The sequence below is a fragment of the Grampus griseus genome, assembly GCF_964374135.1.
Source record: "Grampus griseus genome assembly, chromosome: 2".
Classification (NCBI taxonomy): domain Eukaryota; kingdom Metazoa; phylum Chordata; class Mammalia; order Artiodactyla; family Delphinidae; genus Grampus; species Grampus griseus.
Genome location: NC_139018.1, coordinates 147,789,377 through 147,810,506, shown reverse-complemented (window position 1 = coordinate 147,810,506; position 21,130 = coordinate 147,789,377). Strand labels below are relative to the sequence as shown.

The window sequence follows — 21,130 nt, the reverse complement described above, 5'->3', positions numbered from 1 at the left end:
TTCTTTCCTTCTTGGCTCATCATGGTGCCCCTGACCTTGGAGACGGCATCTCTGGGGTCATGCAGTGAGGCTGCTCCCAGTTTGGAGCTCCTGTCTGGCACTACCTGGGGGCTTCTGGGACCTGGAACCTTGTCTCCCTCCCTTTGGAAGCTCTGGCCCCTGCACAGAGGTGTTAAGGCTTATGGTGTCTGGGAAAAGGCAGATCGTTTGGCTAGGTTTTGCTCAGGAATCATGGCAGTAGAACTGGAGTTAGTTTGGGGGGCAGCTGTCCCCGGGACATCAACTTTCTTTTAGATTTTGGGAGCCACTCAAGGTTTGTAAGCAGGAGAGGAAAAATCCAGGGTGGTTGTGGGTTTAGTAGGGTGTGCCAGGGAAGACCTCAGCAATCCCCAAGGGGTGTGAAGGCGTGAGCCAGCCGTGCGGACGTCTGGGAGTGTTCTGGTCAAATGGAGCCGGGCAAGCAGAAGGGCCCGGTGTGTCCAGAACAGCGAGGAGGCCGAGTAACTGGAAATGAGCACAAAGAGTGGCCGCACCAGGCACCTCTCCGACAGACTTTCATTTTCTGCAGCCTTTACTTCTGTGAGTGTTCGAGCTTTATTTTAACATTTTATCCATTGATATTCAGATTTCTAAATCTGTGAATTGTGTTGGGAATCTGGAACAGAAATGATAATTGGATCACCAGTTATTTATCAGTTACACAGTTGATCAGATATCTCCATGAAGGCAGGGACTCTTTCATTCCTGTTTCTAGAGAGCCTTCTACTTAGTAAGAACTTAAAATCTATTGGTGAGTTGAGTTCTGAGTACATCAACTTTTATTACTTTTTCACTTGATTTCATCCTAAACGTACGTGTAAATAGGTTCAGCCTTTTTCCCATAAATTCTCTAAGATGGATGTGTTTTAACTCTGAATTAGTAAGTAAAATTGCATTTGATTGAAATTTGGATACAAATGAATATATCACATTTTTTCTTAGGTACCAACGGCCAAGGTTTCAGAGCTAAACCCTAATGCAAAAGTATGGGGGACTCCTGTGTTACACTTGGAAGCAAGTAGTGCAGCGGATGGCAGTGTGAGCGGAGCCTGGGAGGCGACGCCCGGCCGCGGCCAGGAGGGTGAGTGGGTGGGGGCGAGGGGCATCTTTCCTCTTGGCTTTGGCTTTGTTTCCTTGTAGTTCATCTTTGGGAAAGTGTTTGTTAAGATCTGTGTCATGGTTAGTGACAGTATTTAAGAGCAATGAGGTTTCTCACAGTCAAGTTAAAAAGGTCAGGTAACTGCAGGTATAAGTCTTTTGTTTTGTTTTGTTTTAAGAGAAGGCTGTTCTTCTAACCCTGCCTTTTGGGGTGAAATTCTTAATTACAGGATTGGACACCAATGGTGATGGTGACAAAAGTCATGAGAATGCTGCACTGTCAGATTTACAGGAGTCAGACCAGACAGCCATGAGCACTTTGGGTCTGGACCACTCAGAGTATGAATCACCGCCTGAAAATAGCGAGACGGGTAACGCTGTTTTATGAATTCATTTTCATATAGAGTATGGGCTTCTTTATGTTACATTTTTAATTCTTTGTTCATTTCTTTTTTGTTTCTTCCCTTGTGGTTTGATGATTTCTTTAGTGTCATGCTTGTGTTCTTTTCTCTGTAGCTTTTGTGTATCTATTGTAGGTTTTTGATTTGTGGTTACCATGGGGTTCCTTGTAGATGTTAACCTATAACTATATCTACTTGTTTTAGACTGATAGTCATTTAAGTTCAAACACATTCTAAAAGATCCTTCTTTTTTTACTCCCCTCCCCCACATTTTGTTTTTGATGTCATTTTGTATATTCTTGTTTCTCCCTTAACTGTGTATTGTAGTTATAGTTGCTTTTACAGTTTGTATCCTTATCTACATACTGACTTACTTAAGTAATCTTCATTCCTTGCTATATGTCTGCCTTTCCTAGTGGAATTTTCCCTTTCCAATAGATTCTTAGTTCTTTTCCACTTCGAGAAGACCCTTCAACATTTCTTTTAGTGTAGGTTTAAGTATTGAATTATTTTAGTTTTTTGCTTGTCTGAGACGTTCTTTAATCTCTTCTTCAATTCCGAAGGAGGATAATCTTGCTATATAGAGTATCCTAGGTTGCAGGTTTTTCCCTTTCAGCACTTTAAGTATATCATGTCACTCCCTTCTGGCCTGCAGAGTTTAAGCAGGAAAATCAGCTGATAGCCTTATGGGGGTTCTCTTGTATGTGACTCTTTGTTTTTCTCTTGTTGTCTTTAAAATTCTCTCTGTAACCTTTACCATTTTAATTATAATATGTTGTGGTGTGGGTCCCTGGATTCATCTTGTTTGGGACCCTCTGTGCTTCCTGTACCTGGATATCTGTTTACTTCTTCAGCTTTGGGAAGTTTCCAGCCATAATTTCATCAGATACATTTTCTACCCCCTTCTCTCTCTCTCCTCCTTCTGGAACCCCTATAATGTGATTGTTAGTATGCTTGATGTTGTCCCAGAGGTCCCTTAAACTATCCTCATTTCATTTTACTTATTTATTTTTTTGGCTGTGTTGGGTCTTTGTTGGTGCACGCGGGCTTTCTCTAGCTGCGGCGAGCGGGGGCTACTCGTTGTTGTGGTGCTCGGGCTTCTCATTGTGGTGGCTTCTCTTGTTGCAGAGCACAAGCTCTAGGCACGCGGGCTTCAGTAGTTGTGGTGCACAGGCTTAGTTGCTCCACAGCATGTGGGATCTTCCTGGACCAGGGCTCGAACCCGTGTCCCCAGCATTGGCAGGTGGATTCTTAACCACTGTGCCACCAAGGAAGTCCCAAACTATCCTCATTTTAAAAAATTTTTCTCTTTGCTGTTCTTATTGGGTGATTTCCATTATTCTATCTTCTAGATCACTTATGTGTTCTTCTGTGTCGCCTAGTCTGCTTTCATTCCCTGTACTGTCTTTCTCATTTCAGGTATTGTATTCTTCAGTTCCGACTGGTTCTTTTTTATATTTCCTAGTTTCTCGTTAAAATTCTCACTGTGTTCATCTGTTCCTTTCCCTAGTTCAGTTAGCATTCTTATTACTAATGCTTTGAATTTTTTATCTGATAAGTTATCTGTTTCATTAGGGATTTTTACAGGGTTTTTTCCTTTTCTTTCATTTGAAACATATTCCTCTGTCTTCTCATTTTGTTTAACTTTCTCTGTCTCTATGAAATTAGATAAAACAGGTAACTATCATGGCTGGGGGGGGTTGGGGGGCCCATGGTGCTGGAACAGAAGCCTTGAGGGTTGGGTTTGAGCTGGTTCCATTCCCTCTAAATGTGTGCAGACCCCCCCGACCCCGCAGTGGTTCCTCCACCCTAGTGGAGAGCGGGCCAGAGCCAGAGGGGCTGGAGTGAGCTGGGGTGCACACTAGGTGGTCTCAACACGCTGTCAGAGCCCCAGGCCATTTCTAGTCCAATATCTCTGTGCACACATGTACCGACAATGGCCACCCTTGCCCTGTTCAGAGGTTTGTGTGCTTTTAAAAATTCAGCTTGTTAAATCTTTCCCTAAACAATGTGCCTTTCACTGCTTCCTTTGCTTCTCCTTTAAACTGACTCTTCTGTTGATGCAGAGGTGAGAGGTTCTGGTCCAGAGGCCTCACAGGGAATGTAAGACCTGAATAGTTCCTGAACGGCAAATCAGATTTAAATAGGAGAAGCGGAAAACTGACTGTAGGGCAAAACGTCGATAAAAGTACAGAGAGGGAACGTTAATGTTGAAATTGAGAGTCAAACCCAAAAGGAGTTGGCTTTCTATAAAAGGGATATTTAAAGCTTTTCAGAAGAAGGAAAAGAGGAAGAGAGCAGTTCTCTTTTGGGGTCCAGGGTGTGGACCAGCATAGAAATGGCTGTAGGTAATGGGACACCAATTGCTCACCTCCGATTTTGTTTCTGCCTTGATCTAAAAGAACCAAACAGTTTTTAAAACCCCAACAGACCTTAGGGGTAGACTACACTCTCATTATTGCCAGTTGGATGGGAAAGCTTGAGTGGAAAGAAATAACTCCCTGAAACTGGCTGCCAGCAGTTGAGCAGAGCAGCTGCCTGTGCAGCATGTTCAGGACCCTGTGTGACTGTCTAGAGACATGCTTGGGTTAGAGAAGGTTACATGACTGAGAAAGCCTGTCCTCCCTTTCTCACCACCAGCTGTGATGTTATGTACGAGAGGTATGTAATAAGCACCGTGTAAGTGTTTGGCATTAAATATTTGTTTATTTTCCCCTTGAAGGGGCCCCACGAAGACCTCATCCACACGGTTTCTGCTTCGGTTGGCACTGACTGACCTTTGTGGTCACATGCCTGCCTGGACCCTCGCTTCCCTCCTCACTCTGCCTGGATTACACAGACCATCATTTCAGTTACTTCCTTGCATCTAACTTCTTCACAGTTGCTTAGCAAATGCCTCCATCTTGTTTAAATATAATTCTCTACCTACTCTGTGTCTGTTCCTGAGCAGATAGACAGATGTGGGTGAAGAAAAGGATTATAGCAGTGTGGAATGGTCTCATTTTCCATTCACGGTCTCGGACTAGAGGGGCTGCGTGGCCCCGTGCAGCCCAGCTTCTGGATGGCTATTTCACATCTACCAACCTTGGGGTATAGAGCATTAATGAAGCATAATTGATGTACCATAAACATCACATGTTTGGAATACCCTAACCTTTCTATAAGTTTTATTTTCCGTAGTTTAAAGTACAGTATTCAGTGCATTCTAGAATTGACTTGCTGACTCTTCCCTTCCTCACTGATTTCTCTACTGAATTTGATGAGGTGTGTGTACACATGAAAAACCGTGACCCAGTCAAGATAACGAAGCTACCTGTGCCCTTCCTCCTGCCCGCTCCCTGTCCCTGCCAACTGCTCATCTGCTTCCTGTCACTGTAGATTAGTTTGGGGTTTTCTAGAATTTTATGTAAACGGAGTTTTGTAGTATGTGCTTTTTTTTAGGCTTTTTTTACTTACTAATTTTGAGATTCATTCATGTAATAACATTTATGGGCCTTTCCTTTTTATTGCCAAATAGTATTCCAGTTCATCATATACCACTGTTTGTTTTTCTGTTCACCTGCTGATGAATATTTGGATTGTTTCCAGTTTGAGGCTCTTACAAATAAGGCTGCTATGGACATTTATAAACAAGGGTTTGTATGTACATATGTTTTCATTTCTCTTGGGTAAATACATAGGAGTGGAGTAGATGCATCATCTATTAGGCATAGGTTTATCTTCACCCTTTGCACTCCCACCTGCAGTGGATCAGAGCTCCAGCAGCTCCACGTCCTCACCGGCACTTGATACGGTCAATCTTTTAATGTTAGCCATTCTAAAAGGTAGGCAGTGGAATCTTATTGTGGTTTTACTTTGTATTTTCCTAATGACTAACGGTGCAAAACATCTTTTCATCTGTGTATGTTTTCTTTGGTGAAGGGTCTGTCCAAGTCTTTTGCCCATGTTTTTACTGGGTTGATTTATTATTGAGTTGAGAGTTCTTTGGACACAAGTCTTTACCAGATATATAACTTGCAAATACATCCTTCCAGTCTGTGGCTTGTCTTTTTGTTCTCCTAACAATATCTTTTGAAAAGCAAAAGTTTAAAATCTTTTATATCGTCCAATTATGGATCTTGCTTTTGGTGTTTTTCCTGCGAAATCCTTATTTAATCCAAGGTTGCAAAGCTTTTCTACTATAAGTTGTATGGTTTTAAATTTTACATTTTTTAGGTCTGTGGCCCATTTTAAGTTAATTTTTGTATGTGGTCTGAGGTGTGAAGCAAAGTTCTTTTTTGTTTTTTTCTCACATGTAGATATGCCACTGTTCCAGTACCATTCGTCAGAAAGACTCTCCTTTCCCCACTGCACTGCCTTTGTGCCTCTGTCAGAATCATTTGTCCCTGAGTATGTCGGTTTGTCTCTGGACTGTCTCTTCTCCATCCATCTCTTGGGACAACAAAACCACGCTGTTTTGCTTACTGTAAATAATTCTTAAAAACAGGTAGTATTAGTCTTCCAGATTTTTTCTTTTTCAGAGTTATTTTGGCTATTCTAGGTCCTTTTCATTTCCATGCAAATTAGAATGAGCCAGTCAATTTCTGTAGAATGCTGAGATTTTTATTGGGATTTCATTGACTCTGTAGATCAGCTGGAGAAGATTGACATCTTGGCTAGATGTTTGTGACATGGTGTATGTCTCCACTTGTTCAGATCTTCTTTAATCTCTCTTGACTGTATTTTTCAGTTTTCAGCCTACTGGCTTTTCACATCTTTTGTCCAATTTATCCTTAAGTATCTCATATTTTTTGGTGCTATTGTAAGTCATTTTTAAAAATTCAATCTGCAACTGTTTGTTACTAGTAGATAGAAATATAATTAATTTTTATAAATTGATATCATACCCTGAAAACTTGTTAAGCTCACTTATTAAATGAAAATAGTTTTAGAAACTATTAGATAGTATTTAGAAACTATTTTGTAGATTCTGTTGCATGTTCTATATAGGCTATCGTGTTATCTATGAATAAATTCAGTTTTATTTCCTATCCAATTTGGTGCCTTTTATTCCTTTATCTTGCCTGGTTGCGCTGATTAGATCCTTCCTTACAAAGGTGAACAGATGTGGTGAGAGCAAATATCTGACTGATCTTAGGGGGGAAAACATTGTCTTTCACCATTATGTATAATGTTAGTTGTAGTTCTGCGTATATGACCTTTATCGGTTGACAGGTACCCTTCTGTTAGGATTTGCTGAGAGTTTTAAAGAGAAATGGTTGAAGAGGAGTTTGTGATACTTTTTTCTTCATCTATGGCAATGACCAAATATTTTTTTTCTTTTTTAGTGTGTTAAGATGAATTACATTGATTTTTTTTTTTTTTTTTTTTTTTTTTAATGTTTAACCAACCTTAAATTCCTGGGGTAAGCCTCACTGGGTCAGGATGTAATACACTTCTGATATATATTTGGATTAGACTGGCCATAATTTTGCTTAGAATTTGTACACTTGTGTTCATGAGGAATATTGCTCTGTAGCTGTATTTTTGATGTTTTCCCTCCTATTAAATTTTTGGGAAGAGTTTATTTCTTCCTTAAATGAAGAATGAAGCCATCTGAGCCTAGAGTATTGATTGTGGGAAAGTTGTCAGCTACAGTTTGTTTTTTTATATAGGGCTACTCAGGTTTATTTCTTCTTGAGAAAGCTTTGGTTACTTATGTACTTTGTCCATTTCATCTAAATTTTCAGTTATTGCATAGAATTGCTCATAATACTCTGTTTATACTTCTAATATCTGTAGAATCTGTAGTCATGTCACATCACTCATTCCTGTTATTGGTAATTTATGTCTTTTCTCCCCTCCTCCCCCTAGTCAATCTGGGTAGAGGTTTGTCGATTATATTCATATCAGAGAACCAGTATTTGGATCATAAGTCAGATCCTATGGTCTCTACCTTTAATTTAAATGTTTAGAACATAAATGTTTACTGTGGTAATTGATATGTTTAGGTTTGAGTCTCTCACCTTGCTATTTGTTTTAGAATAGCTTTAGACTTACAGAAAAATTGAGAAGATTGAGTACAGAGAGTTCCCATAGACGCAGCATTCATTTTCTCCTGTTAACATTTTACATTCGTATGATATATTTGCCACAGTTACTGAACCAATGTTGGTACATTTTACCTAATGTCCTTTTTCTGTCCCAGGACACCGTGTTACATTTAGTTGATATGTGTTCTTAAGGCTCCTCTTGGCTGTAACAGTTTCTCAGATTTTACTTGTTTTTGATAACCTTGATAGTTTTGAGCAGTACTGGTCATTTATTTTGTATGGTACTGGAATTCATTTGATGTTTTTCTCATCATGATGGATTTGAGGGAAGGAATACCACAGAGGTCAAGAGCAGTTTTCATCCCATCATTTTAAGGGTACATACTATCAGCATGATTTATTACGGTTGATGTTGACCTTGACCAGTTGGCTGAAGTAGGTTTGTTATTAGCTTTCTCAACTGTGAAGTTACTCTCTTTTTCCTACCTCTTTCCATGTGGTGCTCTTTGGAAGGAAGTCACTGACTGTACCCAACCTACACTTAAGGAATGTCCCCTTCATGAGGGCAGAGAATCTCCATAAATAACTTGGAACTCTTATGCATAGGGATTTGTCTCTTCCCTCTCATTTATTTATTTGTTCAGCCATTGACTTGCATCAGTGTGGACTCATGGGTGTTATTGTATCCATGTGTAAAAATCATCACTTCTTTATTTGATTGCTCCGATGCTCTACCTTTGGCCATTGGAAGCTCTTCTAGTTGGCTCCTCCATCTGACCTATCCCATCAGTGAAGGGTTTGTTGTTTTGTTCTCATTCTGGCTGCTCTGGTCCTAGAATCAGCCATTTCTCCAAGGAACCTTGGTTCCTTGTACTGGAAAATGGTATTTTATAAGAAAGCAAGCTTCCATACTTAGCCATGCAGTTAGCATTTCTGGTATTCTTTATTCCTACGTGTAAATCCTGATCTCCCTCTCTTGGCCTTAAAGATACTGTGGTGCTCTCTTTTTACCTGCATTATTTCTGATAACTGTATCATCCTTAACTTTGTTCCACTGTTTAAAAGCTTGCTGCTTTTAGGGCTTCCCTGGTGGTGCAGTGGTTGAGAGTCCGCCTGCCAATGCAGGGGACACAGGTTTGTGCCCCGGTCCAGGAAGATCCCACATGCCGCGGAGCGGCTGGGCCCGTGAGCCATGGTCGCTGAGCCGGCGTGTCTGGAGCCTGTGCTCCGCAACGGGAGAGGCCACAACAGTGAGAGGCCCGCGTACTGGAAAAAAAAAATTCTTGCTGCTTTTAAGATTTTTCTCATTATAGTAGTTTTGAGTATTTTGATTATGATGTATCTTAGTCTTAAAGGTAATCTTGTTTCTTGTGGTTGGGCTTTGTTGAGCTTCTTGATCTGTGATTTATAAATGTTTTCATCAAACTTGGAATATCTTGGCTGTAATATCTTCAAATGCTCCTCCCCCACCTTGCCATTTCTTCTCCTACATGATCTCTAGTTATACCTATATTAAGTCCCTCGAAGTGATCCTCTGTCCTTTTTAAAAAAAATCTTATTTCTCTGTTTCATTTTGGAAAGTTTCTCATATCTTCAAGTTCACTAGTCTTCTATACTATCTGATCAGTTGTTAATTTCACAAACTATATTTTTGATATCAGACATTGTAGTTTTCATCTGTACAAATTCTATTTGGGTCTTTTTTTATATTTTTCATGTTTCTACCTAACCTTTGGAGCATGTGGGGTACAGGTAGGATAACCATTACAATGTCTTTGTCAGTTAATGTTAACATCTGTGTGGGATAGGTTTCTTTACACTCACTGTAATTTTTTGTTGGACTGGATTTGACTTTGTTAGGTACTTAATATTTTTATATTTCTATAGATATTTTGGTTCTTGTTCCAGGATGCCACAAAGTTACTTGGAAACAAATAGATCCTTTCATATCTTGTTTTATGATTTGTTAGGCATGAGTGGAGCAGTGCTCAGTCTGGGGCTCATTATTTCCCACTTCTGAGGCCAGACCCTTCTCTCCTCTTGCCAGTGTGTTTGGGGCTCTGTGAGCGTGAGGTCTTCCAGGCCAGCTGGTGGAGCAGGCACTGTGCAGCAGGATATGTGAGCTCCCTTCTTCCTTTCAAGTGGTTCTTTCCTGGCCTCAGGGAGTCCATCATACCTGTGATGTGCATAGAACACGCACCTGCCTCCGGGGGTTCCCCGCGCCTCTGGGCGCCCTCCCAGTGCACTCTGTCCCACGCCCTGAACTCATTGAGCCTGCTGGCTTCCATCTGCTTCCCGCTTCCTGAGCCCAGGCCCACGACCGTTGTGTGTCTTTATCGCTCAGGAGCCGATGCTCTACATCTGGAAAACTTGCTTCACTTATTGTTTTGTTTCGTTTTTTTAAATAAAAAAAATACTCATTCGGGCTTCCCTGGTGGCGCAGTGGTTGGGAGTCTGCCTGCCGATGCAGGGGATGCGGGTTTGTGCCCCGGTCTGGGAGGATCCCATGTGCCGCGGAGCGGCTGGGCCCGTGGGCCATGGCCGCTGGGCCTGCGCGTCTGGAGCCTGTGGCGGTGAGAGGCCCGCGTACCGCAAAAAAAAAAAAAAAAAAAAAAAAAACAAACTCATTCAAAACCCACCACATGCCAGATTTACTTAGGACACATCAGTGAATATGATCAATGAAAGCCTTTGCCCTACTGTGCTTACATCTTATCGGGCAGAGACAGACTATTCATAATACACATAATAAATAAGTTCATGTTATATAATGTAAGGGTGATAAAACACAGTGGAAAAGACAAAGCATGGTAGGGTAGGTTACAGTTTTTTCTAGCTTTATTTAGGTGTAATTGACACGTAAAAATTAATTATACTTAAGGTATACAGCAACATGATGGTTTGATATCCACCACTTCACATACTTACCTTTTTTTTTTTTGGTATGCTGAGAACACAAGATCTACTCTCTTAGCATATTTCAAGTATACAATACAGTATTATTAATTATAATCACCACGGTGTACATTAGGTCCCCAGAACTTATTCATCTTATAACTGAAAGTTTGTATCCTTGGATCAACATCTTTCCATTTTCCCACCTCCAGCCCCTGGCAGCCATGGTTCTACCCTCTGGTTCCATGTGTTCAGTTTTTTTAGATTCCACATATAAGTGACATTGTGTAGTTTTTTTGGGTTCTGTCTGACTTATTTCACTTAGCATAATATTCTCCAGATTCATTCATGTTGTTGCAAATGGCAGGATTTCCTTCTTTCTTGTGGAATAATATTCCATTTGTGTGTGTGTGTGTGTGTATGTATGTGTGTGTATACCACATTTTTTTTACCCATTCATCAGTAGACACGTAGGTTATTTCCACGTCTTGGCTATTGTAAATAATAATCGAGTGAACATGGAGGTGCAGACATATCTTTGAGATCCTGACTTCCTTTCCTTTGTATATATGCCCAGTAGTGGGATTGCTGGATCATGTGGTAGTGGGTGCTATTTTTAATTTTATGAGGAACCTCCACACTTTTGCATAGTGTTCCATTGGCTGCACCAATTTACATTCCTACCAATAATACAAAGGGGGTCCCTTTTCTTCACATCCTTGCCAACACTTGTTATTAGTTACCTGTTTTTGATAATAACAATTCTAACAGGTGTGAGGTGATCCTCATTGTGGTTTTTGACTTGCACATCCCTAGTGATGAGAGATATTGAACATCTTCTCACGTGCCACTTGGCCATCTGTATGTCTTCTTTGGAAAAATGTCTATTTAGGTCTTTTACCCATTTTTTAATCAGAGTTTTTTTTGCTACTGAGTTGTGTGAGTTCCTTATGTTTTGGATATTAACCCTTTATCGGGTACATGATTTGTAAATATTTTCTCCTGTTCAGTAGGTTGCTTTTTCATTTTGTTGATGCTTTCCTTGGCTGTGCAAAAGCTTTTAAATAGAATGTAGTGTCCCACTTGTTTATTTTTGATTTTCTTGCCTGTGCTTTTAGTGTCATATCCAAAAAAATTGTTGCCAAGACCGATGTTTAGGACATTTTTTCCTACATGTTTTTCGGTGGTTTTACGGTTTCAGGTCTTACGTTTAAGTCTTTAATTCATTTTGAGTTGGTTTTTGTATATGATGTAAGATAAGGGTTCCATTTAATTCTTTTGCATGTGGCCATCAGCTTTCCCCACACTTTTTATTAAAGAGACTGTCCTTTTCCCCCTTAAGTATCCTTGGCAGCATTGTTGAAAATCAGTTGATCATAAATATACGGGTTTATTTCTGGGCTCTCAATTCTGTTCCATTGGTCTATATGTCTGTTTTTATGCCAGTACCATACTTTTTTGATTACTATAGCTTTTTTTAAAGTAGTTTGAAATCAGGAAGTATGATGCTTCCACCTTTGTTCTTCGTTCTCAAGATTGCTTTTGCTATTCAGTGTCTTTGTGTTTCCATACAAATTTTAGGATTGTTTGATGTATTTATGTGAAAAATGCCATTGGAATTTTGATAGGAATTGATTGCATTGAATCTGTAGATTGCTTTGGAAATTTTTACATGGAGATTTTCACAGTATTAATTATTCCAATCCAGGAACATGGGGTAGCTTTTCATTTGTCTTTAATTTCTTTCATCAATATCTTAAAGTTTTCAGCTTACAGATCTTTCTCCTCCTTGGTTGGATTTATTCCTAGGTATTTAATTCTTTTGGATTCAATGGTGAATGGGATTGTTTTCTTAATTTCTTTTTCGGGTAGTTTGTTGTTAGTGTATAGAAGTACAGTTGGTGGTATGTCACAAGTCATGTAGGCTTTCTTCCTTGTCCTGCATCCTTTTTTCTCTTTGTTCCTGTAACTGGCTAATTTCACGTGACCTGTCTTCGAGCTTGCTGATTCTTCCTTCTGCACAATTAGGTCTGCCCGCGCCCTGTGGTTTTCTCCATTGTGTCACATTCTACCTGTTTACTGTTGACTTGTTTGACTATTGATTGCCTCCCAATAAGAGCAGAGACTGCCTCATTGAGGCTGAGTAAGCAGTTCCACAGCAGTGCCCGGCATGCAGGAGATAGCTAAAGGAGAGACAGGACATAGCTGTTCAATGTGAATTTAAATGGTGCTCAGGAGAGGCCTTTCTGGATGAAGGAATGAAATGAGATTGTGGTTTCAACGGCCGTTTCTGATTTTGTCTCATTTGCTCCATTGGTTTTGTTTGTTTTGTTTTGTTTTTTGCTGGTGGGGGATGGATTTTGTTAAAGCTCTTTACATAAAACACACACAAGCTCTCTGTCCTTATTTGTCATCAGTGTTCCCACTTTGTCTTTGCTTTTTTGATGGTCTTTAACTTTGACTTTTAAAATACAAGTGTCTCTTGTTAGAAAGTTCTTCATGTATTATTATGCCATGCAAATCTATATAGTAGTGTGCAAAAAAACTTTTAGTTATTTTGATTATTTCCTGTATATTTTATTATATGTTTAGTATCTCGTGTGCTTCTAGGTTACTTGAAAATCCTTTTTGAATTGAGACAAAGCATTAAATAAGCTTATACTTATTTTGTAATAAAAAGCACCTGCTAAACTTTGCTAATAAATCTTACTCCTCAGGGTTTTTTTGCATTGGGTCTTCGCTGTTGCATGTGAGCTTTCTCTGGTTGCGGCGCATGGGGGCTACTCTACCTTGCAGTGCACAGGCTTCTCATCGTGGTGGCTTCTCTTGTTGTGGAGCACGGGCCCTAGGTGCTTGGACTTCAGTAGTTGTGGCTCGCAGGCTCAGTAGTTGTGGCTCACGGGCTCTAGAGTTGTGGTGCATGGGCTTAGTTGCTCCGCGGCATGTGGGATCTTCCCGGACCAGGGATCGAACCCATGTCCCCTGCATTGGCAGGTGGATTCCTAACCACTGCACCACCAAGGAAGCCCTCAGGTTATTTTTTGAAACTGTGTTTTTGTTTGGGGGAGAGTGTTTTTTTTGTTTTGTTTTTTTGCCTCTGATTGCCTTGTAAAATATCATTTTTCTTATATTCTCTATACATTATGTAGATAAATTACTATGTATATTGAAAACATTAGAATTGCTATACTGAATCATGTGCTTGGTAAATTTAAGCCGTTTTTCCATTGCTTCTCTGTAGGAGGAAATGAATCTCAACCAGAAAGCCAGGAAGACCCCCGGGAAGTACTTAAAAAAACATTGGAATTCTGCTTGTCTAGGTGAGGATGGTAGTGTTTTTCTAGTATCTGATATCTAAGGTGTTGTGCACTGCTACTATGTACAGATGTCATGCTTTACGCAGAAGGAGTATCTGTTAACATCTGTGTCTGTACGTCCATCTGTAGGAAGTCGAGATCCCCCCTACCCCCATCCCCTGCCCACGGACTTGGACTCTGATGGTGGAGCCATAGGTGGTCAGCCTCACAGGTTTTAGTCCTGGGTCGTGCTGTTGGTCACTCACTTTACTGCTTTTCCGTCCTCTGCTGCAGAGGGCTGTTGAGGCCAGAGTTGGAGTCACAGCCCCTCTGACAAGTGTTCAGCCTGAACTGCAAGCACTCTGGGCACCAGCCTTTCTTGGCCTTATCACATTTTTCTTACTTTTTCATTCTCTTAGCTGTGTTTCCTTACTTTAAGAAGTTGTGTTTCGGGGCTTCCCTGGTGGCGCAGTGGTTCAGAGTCCACCTGCTGATGCAGGCAACACGGGTTCGTGCCCTGGTCCGGGAAGATCCCACATGCCGCAGAGCGACTGGGCCTGTGATCCATGGCCGCTGGGCTTGCGCGTCCGGAGCCTGTGCTCTGCAACGGGAGAGGCCACAACAGTGAGAGGCCCGCGTACCGCAATAAATGAATGAATGAATGAATGAATGAATAAATAAATATCAATGTAAAAAAAAAGAAGTTGTGTTTCTATTTTTTTGTTTGTTTTTGTTATGTTTTTTTTGTTTTGCGGTACTCGGGCCTCTCACTGTTGTGGCCTCTCCCGTTGCGGAGCATAGGCTCCGGACACGCAGGCTCAGCGGCCATGGCTCACGGGCCCAGCCGCTCTGCGGCAGGTGGGATCCTCCTGGACCGGGGCACGAACCCGTGTACCCTACATCGGCAGGCGGACTCTCAACCACTGTGCCACCAGGGAAGCCCTGTGTTTCTATTTTTAAAAAGCTACTCAAAACACTTTTTAGAACAAAGATGAGCTATAAATACATTTTTTTAAAGATTTACCTGCTCATTAATTTTGATCATATAAAGTGCAGTACACTTTTACTTTTGCTCTCTCTGCCTCCCCAGATGTCTTTGACAAAATCGACGTAAGGTCAGAGAGATGGCAAATCGCGGCGGCGGGGTGGGGGTTGAACTCAGCTCTCACTCCAGGGCAGTACCGTACCACACTCGTGCCTCTTGTGAAGGTTCCTTTTAAAGAAGTTGTGAATTAAGACAGATTGTCTTCTTTCTCCAGGGAGAACCTTGCTAGTGACATGTACCTTATATCGCAGATGGACAGTGATCAGTACGTGCCAATCACCACGGTAGCTAACCTGGACCACATCAAGAAGCTCAGCACCGACATAGACCTGATTGTCGAAGTGCTGAGATGTAAGTAGACTGCAGCCCAGGCTGCATCGTACGTGGTCTTGACAGCATTTTTCTTGCCAGTGTGATGCTTAGATTCACAGCCATTCGTGCTAAGGTACCCAGGCCTGGCGTCACAGATGGGCCACTGTAGGTTTTCTAGCAGGTGGGCGGTGGTATCTCATTGTAGTTTTAATTTCTGTTTCTTTAGTGCCTGATGACACTGGGCAGTCTTTTCATGTGCTGCCTTTCTGAGCTGTCTGTGCAGATGCCCCACCCCCACCACTTTTTTTTAAATTAGTTTTATTACAGGTGAGATTTAAGGAGTGTGTATTTGTGTGCAATTTGAGATGCACATATCTGTATTTGTCCTTATTGGAGATGTGATTTGCAAATACATTCTCCCAGTCTGTGGCTTCTCTTTTTGTTCTAATGTCTTTTGAAAAGCAGAGTTTTCAGTTTTTTTATATAGTCCAATTTGTTAATTTTTTTCTTTTATGGATCTTGCTTTTGGTATTGTGCCTAAGAAATCTTTGCTTAATTCAGGGTCACAAGGATTTTCTCCTAGAAGTTTTAGTTTTAGGGTTTACATTTTTAGGTCTGTGATCTGTTGTCAGCTGATTTTTGTATGTGGTATGAGCTCTCTACCCCCTTGCATGTGAATGTGCTGCTCTTCCAGCCCGTTTGTTGAAAACACTCTACTTCTCCACTGTACTGCCTTTGTGCCATCGTGAGAATCATGTATCCCTGTATGTGTGGGTTTCTCTCTGGGCCGTATGTCTGTCCTCAATCTATTTTGTCTGTTTTGATGCCATTGCTGCAGTGTCTGGATGGTACTGGCTCTTATAGTACATCTTAGAGTAGTTGCAAAATCTCCAGCTTTGTTTTGGCTCTTCCAAATGCTTGGCATTTCCTTGTGAATTTTAGAATCGACATTTTGTTCTTTCAGAAGGTCCTATTGGTATTTTTACTGGGATTACATTAAATCTATAAATCAGTTTGGGGACTATTGACATTTTAACAGTATTGGGTTTTCTAATTCATGAACATAGGATATCTCTCCATTCATTTAGAAAAATCTTAAAAATTTTTCTCTTGGCAATGTTTTGCAGTTTTCATAGTGCAGGTATTTCATATCTTACCAGATTTATAACTAAGTATTTCATATTTGGGCATAAATATTTTTATTTCAATTTCTAGGTGTTCGGTGCTAGTATGTAGGAATAAAATTTATTTTTGAATATTAATCTTGTATACTTAAACCTTTTGAAACTCACAATCCTAGTTTTTTATGGAAATTGTATCAGATTTTCTACATAGAGCTCAACTTGAATGAAAGTGAATGAAAAGGTTACCTTCTTACACCCAGTCTGGGTGTATGTAATTTCTATTTCTTGTGTTATTGCCCTGGCTTAAGCCTCCAGTGCTGTGTTGAATAGAAGTGGGGAGAGTCAGCATCCTTGCCTTGGCCCATCTTCTAGTAAGAAAGATGCTAGACGTTGGTTTTTTTTGTAGGTGAGGAGGTTTCCCTTCTATTCCTAGTTATCTGAGAATTTTTATCAGGAATGAATGTTGGATTTTGTCAAATGCTTCTGCATCTATGAGATAGTTGTGTGGGGTTTTTTTTTGTTTTTTAGTCCATTAATATGGTGAATTATATTGCTTATTTCTTTTGGTAAACCAACCTTGCATTACTGAGAAAAATCCACTTGTCATTCATTTTGTATTCCCATCTTTATATATTGTTAGATTCAATTTGGCAATATTTGGTAAGAATTTTTATTGTTCATGGGAGATATTGGTCTATAGTTTTTTTGTTTTGTAATGCCTTTGTTTAGTTTGGGTATCAAAGAACTGCTGGCTTCATAGGTTGAATTGGAAAGTACTTTCTTAAGTTCAGAAGAGTTTGTACTACAGAATTGTTATTTTTTTTCTTGACATTTGGTAGGATTCTCCAGAAACCACATGGGCCTTGAGTTTTCTTTTCTCTCATGGATCCTACTTCCCAAAAGTTAGCTTTGGTACTAAGGGATGTTTCCATTTCTGATGTTGGTAATATATGTCTTCGTGGTGGTACACAGCTCTGAGCCCTGATTTTGATCCTGGTGTGCTATGACCTGAGTCTGCATGTGATAGAATTTCATAGAGTGACACCAAAAAACAAAACCTAACAAAAGGAGATAAGGCAAAAGCTGGTGAAACCTGAATTGGGCCTGTCCCCGTGCTGGCAGCATTGACCCTTGTTTCAATGGTGGATTGTGGTCATGTAAGATCCATCGTTAGGGAAGGCTGAGTGAAGGGTGCTTGACAACTTCTGTGAGTTCAAAATTAAGTCGTAAGGAGACAGGAAGGTGTCTTGTTTTGGGGACTTGTAGAAAGAGAAAGTCTCTAGCCCTGCATTGTGACCGACTTGGAGTTGTTTGAGCTATGGAGAACCTGTGTCATAGCGTTACCTCTGTTACAGCTCCCACAGGGCTCCCCAGAGCCCCTAATTGTAATGTGCAAGATTGGTCTAAAACCTTTTGATAGCTTGTGTTAAGCTATCAAGACTTTTGATAGTTTTCCCGTTGTATACGGCTTTCTTTAACGCGTCTGGCGATGTAGTCTAACATGTCCCGCTAGAGTATCTACGTTAGGTCCCGATGTAGTGCAAATGGTTGCTTTGTTTTAATATTTGTGTATCATCCATTTCTCTTCTCTTTACAGCTTTACCTTTAGTCCAAGTGGATGAGAAGGGAGAAAAAGTAAGGCCAAATCAGAATCGTTGCATAGTAATATTACGTGAAATACCTGAATCCACCCCTGTAGAAGTAAGTCATTTCTCCTCTGAAGGAAACTTGGACTTTTTTGGGTGGGTTTTTTGTTTGTTTCTGTGGTTTTTGGAAGATGTATTTTAAAGCAGAAATATGTACAGTAACACTTTTTTCCCAAGATTTTACACACTCTGATAGTTACAGTGTGATTCATTTGTAAGAGTGGTTCTCAAACTTTTTGGTCTCAGGACTCCATTACACATTTCACGCTGAAAAAAGTAGTGAGAGTTTATGGTAACTTCAGTATTTCGAAGTTAGAAAGAGAAAAGGTTTAAATATTTATTCATTTAAAAATAAGAATAGTAAACCAACAAGTTGAGACAGAGAACATATTTTTATGTTAAATCACTTTCCAAAACAAATTTTCACGATGAGAAGGATGCAATGAACACCAGTGTGGCCTGTGCTTGATTTGAGCCGACGTGCCAGTATCGGTGCATTTCTGGGTTTAATTTGACTGGTTGATTTTTTCATTATAAGTCATATTTTTCTATTTCTTTGTGTGCCTTGCAAATTTTGAATGGATGCCAGCCAGGCATTTTGGATTTTATTTCATTGGGTACAGAGTGTTTTTGTACTCCTTTCTGTACATGTTCTTGAGCTCTGTTACGAGGCTCAGTTAAGTGACTTGGAACTGGTGGAAGCAGACTGGCCTCCCCCTGGGGCAGTGCTTCCTGAGAGCTCCACCTGATGTCCTGAGTTAGGATTGTTTTCCACTCAGGCTGGTGGAGATACTCCTCGATCCCAGAGAGCTCTAGGGGAAACCTCTCATCACTTCAGGTTGCTATTTCTGCAGCTTTGGGCTGGGCCTGTGCCCACCCTCCTGGCACCACGGCCTGGAAGCCCCATATGTGAGTCAGGCACTCGAGGACCTGTCTGTACCTGTCCCTCTCAGGGATTGCTGTCCTGCATGGCCCGAGGTCCACTGTCTGAAAAATGCTATTTCATATATTTTGTCTTTTGTTTGTAATTATTTCATATGGGAGGGTAAATGTAGTCCATCTTGGCTGGAAGCAAAAGGCCAGCTAATTTTTAGATTTCTTAAATTACCTTTCTCTGGCTCCAAATTGTGTAGTTATTGGCTACTGGTAAAATAAAATATTTTCCTATTAATTTAGTTTCGGGTCTCTTAGGGATCAGGAAAGCTGTCAGTGGGTTGTGAATTTTATTTCCTGTGACAATGGGATCCTAATTCTGGAAGCCACACTGAACTCCTCAGCCACCTTGAGAGAGGGCCCTGGACTTCGGTGTGCTGGGGTTGTCTTCTAGGCATCTGTCCTTAAGAGTGGGCACCGTGTTTCTTTGGTGAGGACAAACAGTGGCGTAGTTGAGAATTAATTCCTAACCTCTCTGTTTCCTGTAGGAAGTAGAAGCACTATTTAAAGGAGATAACTTACCGAGATTTATAAACTGTGAATTTGCCTATAATGATAATTGGTTTATTACATTTGAAACAGAAGCAGATGCACAACAGGTAAGTTCTTCCTCCCCTTACCCCCCACCCTGTTCTGCCACAAAGGACAGAGTTTACCAGTACTTAGCAGTCAGTACATTGTGGGACTAAACGTGGGCACGGAGATTACGATCACATGTGGTGTTGAGTGTGAACATAAGGTGCAGGGAAATCAGGTTGAAGAAACCTAAAAAGGTGTATGTGTAGACAGTTTTGTAGCGATGTGAAAAGCATAGACGTTATTTTCTAAGGACATGTAAGACAGGCAGCCTAGGAAAACTAGTTCTTTTCTTATCTCTGTACAGATAAAGGTTTTAATATTTGGAAAAGTGTTTGGGAAGTTTGAACCTAATTCTAACTTTCCCTGGGCAGCCTTGTATTACAAGGTGCTTGAAAAGGCATTGAGAAGCTCTGTGAGAGGCATGGAGCTCAGACGTCTCCCTGCCCTTGAAGGAAGCATCATATTCAGGGGAAACTCTAGCCTGCGTAAAGGAATGGCAGTAGAGTGTGAGGCGTTAACACATTTGAGGCTGCTGTGGGTTCAGAAGAGAGAAACAAGAATCTGAAAGATGGGTCTTAACTGGATGGAAGGGAAAGAAGGACTAGGAGGAGCAAGGTGATGGGAGGTGAGAAAAGGCAGGTCTGTGGGGCAGGTGCAAGCCCCCCTTACCTGCGTGGGGAATATGGCCTGAGGCTGAGTCACATGGGTCAGAGCCTTCGGAGTTATGTAGGAGAATTTGGAGCAGAATCAGGAGCTTCACAAATAATGACTTTTGAATATTGCGATCGTAATCCTTTCATTTCCTAAACTGTAATTCCAAGTTCATATTGGGGTTATTACTAGGACCTTGGTATCCATTGTTTTCCCAGGTAAGGATTCTTAGCCTATGATCTGTGAGATGCTTTTATGGTTTCTATTAACACTTACAAAATTGTATACAAATACTGTTCATAAGAACTTTTTTCCTTTTTTTCTTTTTTATTGACGTATAGTCAATTTACAGTATTACATTAATGAGAATTTTGGATAGGGGCTCCATAGCTCTTATCAGGATCTTTTAAGGAATCTGTGACCCAAAAAGGTTAAGAATCACTGTGCTAGGTCCTATCCACCATATTTTAACTATATAATTGCTTATTTGAGGTGCTGAATTAATTATAGGTTCATCTTATTTATAAAATTAACACAATGGTGTTATGAATGATTTTGTCTTCAGGCTTACAAATATCTGCGAGAAGAAGTCAAAACTTTTCAAGGAAAACCAATTAAGGTAAGCAAGATCATTGGTTATACTTTATCTGCAAACCAGTGTCCTTAAGTGTTCTAAGAGAAACTTACATGTTTTCAAACAGGCACGGATAAAAGCGAAGGCAATAGCTATAAACACATTTTTGCCAAAGAATGGCTTTAGACCTCTGGACATGAGCCTCTACACACAGCAGCGCTACACCGCATCGTTTTACTTACCTCCAGTCTACAGCCCCCAGCAGCAGTTTCCTCTCTACAGCCTGATCGCCCCCCAGACATGGTCAGCGACACATAGCTATCTTGATCCGCCCTTGGTGAGTCCTGGCTTCACTGGAGCTTCTATGGCAGACAACCCTGTGGCAGACACTGGGTGCTTTAGAGAATAAGATCTTCCTCTAACCGGGGAAACCAGTACGGATGCCGTTTGCCATAGTAAAACAGGCCTTCAGGTTCTCTGGTGGATTTTCAGTTTAATTGAGAGA

At 40.7% G+C, this 21,130-nt stretch overlaps 1 protein-coding gene across 8 annotated transcripts in view; it reads left to right on the top strand.

Annotated features, from left to right (window-relative positions):
• LARP4B (La ribonucleoprotein 4B) overlaps window positions 1–21,130 on the top strand; it is a 92,080-nt gene that overhangs the window by 54,885 nt on the left and 16,065 nt on the right. For 7 of the 8 annotated variants that reach the window (XR_014296309.1, XM_082647509.1, XM_082647505.1 and 4 more), the window contains 8 exons: window positions 982–1,120; window positions 1,368–1,508; window positions 13,707–13,785; window positions 15,021–15,157; window positions 17,840–17,943; window positions 19,310–19,420; window positions 20,617–20,670; window positions 20,753–20,962. Coding sequence is in view for 7 of the 8 variants with exons in the window: in XM_082647509.1 (XP_082503635.1) it covers window positions 982–1,120; window positions 1,368–1,508; window positions 13,707–13,785; window positions 15,021–15,157; window positions 17,840–17,943; window positions 19,310–19,420; window positions 20,617–20,670; window positions 20,753–20,962 (975 nt within the window). In the remaining variant the exon portion in view is untranslated. Of the gene's footprint in view, window positions 1–458; window positions 580–981; window positions 1,121–1,367; window positions 1,509–13,706; window positions 13,786–15,020; window positions 15,158–17,839; window positions 17,944–19,309; window positions 19,421–20,616; window positions 20,671–20,752; window positions 20,963–21,130 lie in introns of those variants that run through there. The other variant, XM_082647510.1, reaches the window with a different exon arrangement.